Source organism: Ptychodera flava, chromosome 11 (genome assembly GCF_041260155.1).
Source record: "Ptychodera flava strain L36383 chromosome 11, AS_Pfla_20210202, whole genome shotgun sequence".
NCBI classification, from domain to species: Eukaryota; Metazoa; Hemichordata; class Enteropneusta; family Ptychoderidae; genus Ptychodera; species Ptychodera flava.
In genome coordinates this window covers 1,293,493-1,303,326 of record NC_091938.1, presented here as the reverse complement: position 1 = coordinate 1,303,326, position 9,834 = coordinate 1,293,493, and the positions used below count along the sequence as shown (strand labels likewise).

Below are 9,834 nucleotides of genomic sequence, written 5' to 3'. Positions count from 1 at the left end.
TCGATGCAGTGTCAAACCCTACAAAGTTTGTAGAGATTTCTACGGATAACTGCGTTCTTTTGAATCAGAAATATTTTGTTAACTAGAGATCTGTATTGTTTCCTGTTGAAGTTTGTACACCTTGACCCGAGGCCATTACTACTGAATAAACCAACTCTAAGCTTATCCAAATTTTATCTACAGATATTGATTTGAGAACTGTTTTGCACGGTATTAAAAAGATACTGCATGTCATCTAGATCTGGATTTGAGGTTCCGATAATTCACCATACAAGGCTATCACAGCCGCAAGGGCCTTTCAGTTTATGGAAGAAAGTATCAAATTAGCTAGCTTTCAGGAGAATAAAGGCAATGACTTCAGACTTATGGGGCTACAGTGGCTTTTGAGTAACCCGGACATGGCTTCGAATTAAGATCGCTTGAAAACTAGATCAGTTGTCATGGCTTATTATTCAGCACATTCTCAACAGTGGAGTCTTACACCTCAAATGTATTCTTATTCATTTTATACTATTCATCGTTCACTTGTTGTAAAGCGCGGCACCATTTTACAAGTGATATAGCCACAAACTGATGACGTCAGACGCCCCGTAATTGCGGCACTGACTAACTAGTAAGGTTAAAATAGCATAAATGTGCACTTTCTTCAAATCACTGTCACAATTTCCGACTGCTTAGTTTTTGTATTGGGTGAAGTACAGTGGGGACCAGGAATTGGGGTTAGCTGACCAAATCGTCGGAACGGAGCGAGCGAAGCGAGCGGAGTTCCGACAATTAGGTCAGCTAACCCCAATTTCTGGCTCCCACTGTGCTTCACCCGACACAAAATCAAGCAAATGAAGACCATCACAGACTTTTTAGGGTTAGGGTTAATTAGTTCATGTGACCGCGGCAATAATTCCGTCTCACTCCGGGTTCAATATGTTCCCTCTCACGTTTTATTCATCAAATTTGTTGTCATTTACAAACTGACCCCGACGGCGATGGCCATATTTACCCCTTTTCAATATAGTCGTTGCCAAAGACGGCACAGTTGCATAACAGGATTCAGAGTTCATTCATATGCAAATGATAATTCTGTTGACCGGCGTACGTAATGCCAATGCTTTTTATCGATTTGCTCCTCCAAGTATCAGTATTATTCTGATGAGTGGTGGGGGGCTTATTCTTCGTTGTCCAAGTCTCCTCAGTTCTTTCATTTCACCGCTAATCATTGTTTTCATTTGGTGGATCCTCAAACCTTCGCCCACACCAACACCTTGGAAGGCATATGGATGCATGCCAAGCGAACTTGGATGGGCTTCACATCTTCAGACTTATTTCCAACTTATCTTTATGAGTTCATGTGGCGGAGGCGTTTCAGCGAAAAAGCTAAGGCGTGGATATGATGTCACTTTTGTTAAACATGTTTTAATTCTCTCTCGTTCCAGTTTACAGCCCCCTTTATCGATTCACTACTGCACATAACACCATATCGTGCCAAATTTTTGAGACGGTGTAAAAAATAATATCGCGCCTACGTTTACAGCTCAGGAGGCCACTGCCGCTGATATGTGACACTGGGAATGCTAAAAATCTGACGAAGTTCGTGCTAGTGACAGTATATGGACCTAAATCATTATATTGGCAGCGTATTTCGTTTGCTTCTGTAATTAATTCACTTCGTCGATCGGCGGAATTGTTATAATCTAATTTTCGTGGCATATCTAACGAATTGTTGTTCACGTTTTCACCTACAATAGCAATGAAATATTGCATTTCATACATGTTTGGTGATGAACCACTTTTATCTAAAAGTGTATCCTGTCAAAAACGGAACACATAACGTTCGTATCGTAAAAAAGGCAGCAAATGACAAATTCAATAATAAATGTCAAACACAAAGTTTTCAACATATAAAACATCCTAAACAAGTGACAATTTTATACTTTAACTATGCAAATACAACAAATAATATGAAAAATATTCAAACAATAACAAATTTGCACAACAAACACGACAATGCAGAGAAAAAATAAAGACAGGCAATAAAGCAATCAATACAGAGGCATAAATTCAATAAAAAAGGAAAACGCGTAAAAGACTTTCAAATCATTACAAGTGAATATTATAAATTAATCAGTTCCTGCTTAGCATTATCATCCTAACGTTTATATGAAACATTGCATCCCTTTCTCGCAACTTGTACTCGTTGTGTACAGATTATAGGTAGTGCTTCACATGCTGGAGGTGCTGGGTTTGATCCCCGGCAGTGGTTTTAGTTGTTGTGTAAAAAAAGCGTAACTGATAAATAACACTTCTCTCCCTGTCATTAATCAATCGTTGCTTCCACATAGGTATCAGGGCGTCTGAAGAAGACATGAATAGAGTAATAGGATACTAAAAATGAAGGAAAGGAGTGAAGATAGTAAAAATGGGACCCTTCTTTTCAATCATTTCCCCTAAGTTTCAAAGCCCCAATTCATAACTCTTACCCCCAAAATAATCTATCGCCCCTTTTAGAAAGTAACCTTGTACCACATTTCAATAAGTACGCACATCTTTGACGTCATCAGTTTGTGGCTATACCACTTGTAAAATGATGCCTAAAGCGCTTTTGAATATTTTATTGTAAAATAGATTAAACACTAAGCATTGCACAACAGATGTTCTAGAGCACGAATCATACCAAGTTTCTCATATGTCACAGATCACCTTCTCATACAACAATAATATCAGGTTACATTCATAATATTCTTCCCTTGCATTAGGCATTCTTGACACTGATCTGATGTATTTTGCAATATAAATCATTACTTCGTACTGTTAACAAGGAGCATGAAATACGTGAAAGAACTGTTATCAAGTGCATGTATACATGGTTGTGATGTGGCACTTTCCGCACTAACATATTGCTTTTGTACAGTGTGAAAGTTCATGTAATTTGTTATATAACTTTTCTTCTGTGTTGGACTGCTTGCTTGACAGGGTTTCAGTCCATGAATTGTATTGAGGCAAAAATAAGCATTATTGCTGAAAATTGTTGTGTATTTTCCAATCATAAGATTATACTGTTGACACAGAGCGTATGGATTGATGAAAACAGAATGTAGCTGTCATCCTTTGTATGGGAAACTGCTGTGTCTGGTATTATTTGTCTACTTCGGTAATTTATGGTGTTTTGTCAATTTGTAATTTTTCCAAGCCTCCTTCTTTAGCATTTCGTTAAACTTTCCATTACTAAAGAACGGTAGCTTGCATTGAGCGCTTGCATCCGCCTTCATTACAAGTGCATCTACACGTTGTCCGGATGATACTTTTTTGGGGTTGATTTCGCCACAATCTTCTTGAAACTCTTGCAAACGGGTTCGATACTCACGCACATCCTTATAGAAATCTGCACCGTAAGTTTGAACTTTCTTCCAAAAGGTTTGATTGAAATGCTCGTACAACCTGACGTCAGCTTTGTTCCACTTCAAAATCTTTTTAGCAACCGATTCCGATATCGGATACCGTTTGCTCTTAGATCTTATGATCTTGCTGATGTACAATAGGTCATCTAGTTTCCAGCATAAAACGTTTTTTAACAACACAAGCGATTCATCGAAATAGTCAGATATTAAGACTAAATCAAGTTCCCTGTCCAACTTGTCAATCATTTCATTAATTGCCGAATCATTGTCATGAAAGCGATGATCAAATCCCAAAACAACAGACATGCCATTCCTTAGAAGATATCTCTTTCGTCCTACTACTTTCTTGGCATGTTTGTCAGGTTCCTTCATAAATTCCTCGAGAGCGTTTTCACTTTCGCTTAGTCCAACTTCGTTTGCATATTTAAAGAAGCCAAAAGCTGATTCAAACCTCTGTACAGGACTTCGTATTATGGTGATATAGGTGGCATTAGGAACAACTTTTTCAAGTTCAGGTCTGTTGTATATCATATGGCTTGCTATAATGTTAAAATGAGCGCTCTTGTTACTTGGTGGTCTTCGGTATTGTAGATTTCTATGAGAGAAAGAGTGCTGCTCATCGAAGCGATGCCCTTTCTTCGGCAAGGCAAACGCCAAACTACGATTGTATCCGAAACGTTGAATGACAGAATTGGTTGTAGTACTAGCTGTCTTATGAGTCTTGATAAATACTATTTGAGTGATTTCTGTGCACGAAATCCTCCTCTTTCCATGGGGTCTGGGGGCGTTTCTTAAAGCATCCGAGGTAAACCTGGAAATAATCATACAAATGAGCGTCATAAAACAGACCTCCCTTCCTTAAAAGTTCTGTGGATTTATGAACGTGAATAGATTTGATTATGGCATTTTTACAACTGAAAAATACATCCTCGACAATCATAGCAATAAATGTAATTTGCCTGATATGAGTTGTCTGATTGCACACAAGATGGCATAAGTAAAGGTAAGAAATGAAGACTGGATAACTATGGAGTAGCGCTGGGAATGCCACCAACGCCTATGGATCTAATTGTGGGATAATCTATTGCAAGGTATAATAAATTGTACAGTTCTAAGTAGTAGTTGTGTATACTTGTAGTGAATATATGGTAGATAATGTTTCCTTTTAATGAATGTTCATTTATTAAATGAATTCTTTTGTTGTTAGTTTAAGATTTTGTAAATAAACGAAGCACGATATGTGTACAACAAGCGAATCACGAAGTACATTATATGTATATTTTTATCTTAAACAAAAACAGCATGTCGAAGTTTAAACTGCATAACAGTAAAATGGGTCTGCGCTTGATCATGAGTAGAAAAAAACAGTGTAAATTGGTAAATATATGGCATATACGCATTAAAATCCTGAAATAGACGTGCTACTATCGACTGAGTCCTATACCAATAAATCTTTCAACATTGATGTTACACTCTGTGGTTTAATGACAAATTTGAAAAAATGGTTGGAAATTTAAAGAGAGTTAAAATTGACACATGCTGTTGCCCATTGTCAAATTAACGTTGTTGCTAACCAGCGAAAAGCCTCTTCTTTGATTGGGTAGAATCAAAAATATATCGGAGAATATTACAAATAACTGTGATGTCAATTAACAAAGTATAAATAATGTGTGTTGTATCGATATTTCCCTCCTCACTTTAGCAATTACTTTGGTTCTTTACATAGGAAGTAAGTAAAAAACGGTTTCGGTACAATGTGCACCCAGGTTTGTGAACGGTGAAACTGCCTGACTGGCTACAAAATTACATTCTTCGTTGATCGGCTTTCATCCTGATAGCTCCTCAAAGCTACCTTACTTTAAATGATGACGTCATTACCCATTTCTGGATGATTGCAATTCTATGAAAAGAGGTCATTAAGACTATAAACGTTATTCTGTAAATAACATTACTTACCGACGAAAAGATGTGCTCAACTTCGTCGCTGAAGTGACGAAGCCACCGTTCAACATAACAATGTAGCAAGCCATTACGAAAAATGTTATTACTATGATGCAGAGGAAAGCCTTCTTTCTTGTAACACCCATGCTGATTTGTGTGGGTTTTTCTGGGAGGAATGAAAAGAATTGACAGCTACTTAGGTAAGCGAAATTAGTGGGTAGAAATAACAGCTTTGACATTTTATTCGCTTTCACCGCGAGGGGGAACATTTTTCACCCGCAGAAAGAGAGCACAAGGTGCGTGAAAGGATAAAATGAAATCAATACTGACAGCTATTCTTGAAATATCAATGATTACTAAAGTAAGGTCAATAGTGATCGGTAATCTTGAAATACCAATAATTAATAAGATGTTTCTGAACAGCTCAAGTTTTAGAACTCAACGTGTTTCGAGTTTATTTTTACATATATTTTCTCATGTTGACGTGGCGATTTTTTTTGTATATGTACTCAATGCAATAATACAATGATAGTTCCGAGCCGATCGGTTGATTTTCCCCAGGTTTTGATCCCCACATCAATTGTAAAACTAATTGTCTTTATTTCGTGCAATTACTACAGCTCAACACAAATTGAAGAGCACATTTATACCATAGCAGAATGTTCTTGTAACACTTTGAATGGAATCGGTACCGACATGTCTGAGTAATGCATGACTGAGGACATGAAACATCATTGAAATAGTAACCTGGCACCACGCTTGATCGTATCATGATACAACTTGACCTTCATGTGTATATCATTGTCATCATATCATCTTTAACTTATACATGATAAAACACTCTTGCATAATTACCTTGAACATATGAAGATTGCGACTGGCTGCGATTGCGACACAAATTGACATACTTTGGTATGTCATGGTATATTGGCTTTATCAAGTTTGAATGAAATTAGTGTAGACCCGTCTGCATGATAGACCTTATATGTGACAATATGTTAATTTGATCATATTGTGGTTTAAGGTACCATTCGCAAACACCTCGGGGGGGGGGGATTTCATATGCCAATAAGAGATCTAAAAATGACGTTGCAGAGGGGGAGACTTGAAATTTATTGAATATCAAATTTCTTTCCAAATATCTTTTGGCACTTTCATTTCCTGCCATTTCCATTTTCGGCGCGCTCTCCGAACAATTTATTCATGGTCTAAGCAGCCACACTGAGGCAACATATTAAGGTCTTCATGATTTCTACTTACCCAACTCCGCTGTTGAGAAAACTGTCCTTTCTAGTGACTGTTGGGGTTTTGTGAATGCAGCCTGACTGGACGTGTTTAAGTACCAGTATGTCATAATAAACACCTATTTCCTTGTCATGAGGGCTATAGTGTCCGTCTATTACCCGAGGGGCCCTGTGTTACCAGAAACACATCGCTATTCCCCGAGGCTGTAGGCCGAGGGGTATAGCGATGAGTTTCTGGTAACACACGGCCACGAGGGGTAATAAACGGGCGCTATAGCCCGAATAAAGACAAGTTTATAGGTGTTTTATAACACACCACACGCTCATGTTGTATTATGTTATATAGTTTTTGATGTGTTTTGATATTTTGCACCGCAACAATCCATTATGACAAGTTTACTAGGCGATGTTTTCACAGCGGTTTCAGTTGTACGCTGTACCACTTTCTTTCAAAAAATATTCTAAGCATACATCCTTAGCTGCACTTTAATCTTTTCCGCCTGTAAGCTTTTCAAAAAATACCCTCTGACGTCACTTTTGTCGATCCGATGGGGACGAGACGTATCTATATTGTCGTCACGTGACGTATTCTTGCGAATCGCGAAACGGAATGAGCATGTGGCATGTTACAATAACCTTGACGGCTCTGATACAGGTTTTGCATACCCAGTTTGCACAGGGCAGGGCCCGAGCGTGCTAGGGTCCGTACGCCGTACGACCAAGGTACGCAAGATCTGCATCAGGTTTTATTATATAGCTTATAGAATGACAAATATTGATATACATTATTATTTTTTTACCTGATGAATGTGCAAACGTGTACCAACAAAGATTGATGCTTACATCGAGGCTTAAGAAGAACAATGGTGCGATTTAATTATCGTTTTATTAAACAGAGAGATGGGATTATCAGAAAAAGCTCGTTTAATAAAAATATTGTGCCTTTTAATAAGGTAAAGTTTTGACGATTTTGCGATTGCGTGACCGTGTACTTGAAGCTGGGCGGCAGGTAACGGCCTAGCTAATCAAGCATTGTACGTTCGCTCTCGATATGATTTATGTTCACTGATTTCGTTCAATTTCAAACACTAGATTTTTATAGAACATCACCCAATTTAGCTAACTTCACTTTCGTCCGTACGATCAGAACAAAGTGAACACTGTTCAAACCTCACACTGGCTTCATTTACGAATATGAAGTTTGCCTCGTCGACTGTCTTTATTTAATTATAGATGTATACCAAAGGCATGATAATATGTAGATTTGGAGACGATTTAGGTTATACTCTTTCTAGCTAGAGACATCCCCAAATTCGATTAGACACAGAGATGTAGACACTCTGAGACCTTCAATGTACTGACTTCACTGAGAAGCCCAGTCTGTTTGGCTTGTGGTGGGACAGTCTCTGTAGACAGCCGACCTTTCTAGACATTGTAATCATGTAGAGATATTGTGATTCAACAATGTAGTGTAACACTCGCCTGTATGTGCGTTATTACCGGACCCGTTTCACGAGTAAGGTGGAAGAGCAAAGACCGACCACGAAGAATAGACGTACCGGAACGATTGTGACCTTACCACCACTCTAACAAGCCATATTACATATTGGTGAAGCAGCGGAAGGCATCGACTCAAGCCAGCCTTTGCCATTGTTGTGTTCCATCGGTATGTATACTGTTTGCTGTTCTATCGTTTCTATGTATTATTACCGAAGACATTTACACATTTAACTTTTGTAATGAATGGAATCTTCTGATGACGAACATTGACGTGATGTATTTGACGACTAATATGATTTCATGGCAGCAGAAATACATTGAACGACTTTAATTGGGCATATTGCGTAGAGTCTTTTAAATTTGAAAATGTAAACAAACTATTGATGTAATTCACATTGTCACCGACGACGATGACGAATTTGGCGCATGTAGAAGTAGTAACCGGGTAATGACTGCGGCGCGCGGAGACGATCATCAGCCCGCGTTCCGGTCTTTCACGGACGAAGACCGACGTTCCGGCAGAGGCTTATTACTGGCGATCAGCCAAAGGAGGCTTTGACCCAATGGTAGTTTGTTATGCAACGGAGTTGTGTTTGGTACCGATTTTTTTTTTCGACGAGGATGATGTTCTCCGGTTCTAGGCAGACGTGCCTTGACGAGAACCATGATAGCGACCCAGGCGAATCAATGGCAACCGGCCTGGATGAAGTGTTGCGCGAAAGGTAATTCGAGGAACCGCGGATTTGTGTGCATAACAGACCGGACAGATGAACGAGCTGCGTATGGAACACGACTCTTTTACGAACATTAACGAAGATGAAAGAAAACGGACAAAGGAATTCGCTAAACCGTGTTATGTAAGTACCTGCTCACCAGTGCACTGTTGTTTTTGATTTGCAGATCAAGAGAGGTCGCCTGAGGGCGACATGTTCTGACGCGAAGACAAAAGAGCGGCCAACCCTTTCTTCAGTACCTACACCGATGCGTGAAGGTAAAAATGTAAGACTAAACCACGGCTATCTCACATGTCTAGTTTTGCAGGTGCTTGGTCTGATGAACACTCTTTTTAACGTCACCTTCAAAGCCATGATACTCCTGCCATTCGTATCAATAAAATTGTTTCAGATCTCTGAAATGACTGAATATTTTGATAGTGATGGTGTACAAATTTCAATGTTTTTAAAACGAAAAATACGATTACCTTGTTAAGTCTCCGTCGCCTTTTACAAATATGTAAACTTGATGTTGGTAGTCTTAGACAAGCCTTTCCTCAGACTTCTCAGTGAGTGAACTTGCACATTGTGTGAAGACTTTCACGAGCGAGCCCGTCTTGTGATATCCGATTCGCTGGCTTGCAAGACATCGTAAAGCTACGATCTGGGGTTTTCTCATTAATCGAGGCTATTTGCGTAACATAACCATAGTGTTTGCATGCCGAGTGTTTTATTGGCCACTGTATGGTCTACAATGGCTGTCTTGCCGCCCAAGGACCTTTGCCCTTTGTACAGACCTGATGCCTTGAGGGTATGAGAACATTCAAATCTGCCGATTTCGGGCATTCCCGCAAGAGCTCCACGAACGTTCATTCCTAATGATTCAATTCGTATCTTTTTAATAGGCTAAACAGGGTGATTTTAAAAATTGTCTTTTCTGAGTGGACAGCTGTTATTTCTGGCGTTCCTGAGGGATCTCACCTTGGTCCGCTTTTATTTATTCTTTTCATGAATAACATTTGTGATAACCTCGTCTCTGACTCG

At 39.0% G+C, this 9,834-nt stretch overlaps 1 protein-coding gene across 1 annotated transcript; it reads right to left on the bottom strand.

The window, feature by feature from the left end:
* Nucleotides 1-802: 802 nt before the first annotated feature.
* LOC139143231 (galactosylceramide sulfotransferase-like) lies at nt 803-9,499 on the bottom strand. Its single transcript, XM_070713380.1, has 3 exons — nt 9,279-9,499; nt 5,349-5,499; nt 803-4,203 (listed from the first exon to the last, which is right to left on the bottom strand). Exons 2-3 carry the CDS (start codon nt 5,477-5,479, stop codon nt 3,138-3,140), a joined length of 1,197 nt encoding a protein of 398 aa, XP_070569481.1. The 5' UTR covers nt 5,480-5,499; nt 9,279-9,499; the 3' UTR covers nt 803-3,137.
* Between the last annotated feature and the right edge of the window lie 335 nt (nt 9,500-9,834).

What these genes read in the sequence shown, in the direction of transcription:
- LOC139143231 (XM_070713380.1), bottom strand. Translation starts at nt 5,479, where the DNA reads ATGGGTGTTACAAGAAAGAAGGCTTTCCTCTGCATCATAGTAATAACA. An exon ending in TTGAGCACATCTTTTCGTCG is followed by an intron (nt 4,204 to 5,348) that starts GTAAGTAATGTT and finishes GATTATTTCCAG; the next exon opens with GTTTACCTCGGATGCTTTAA.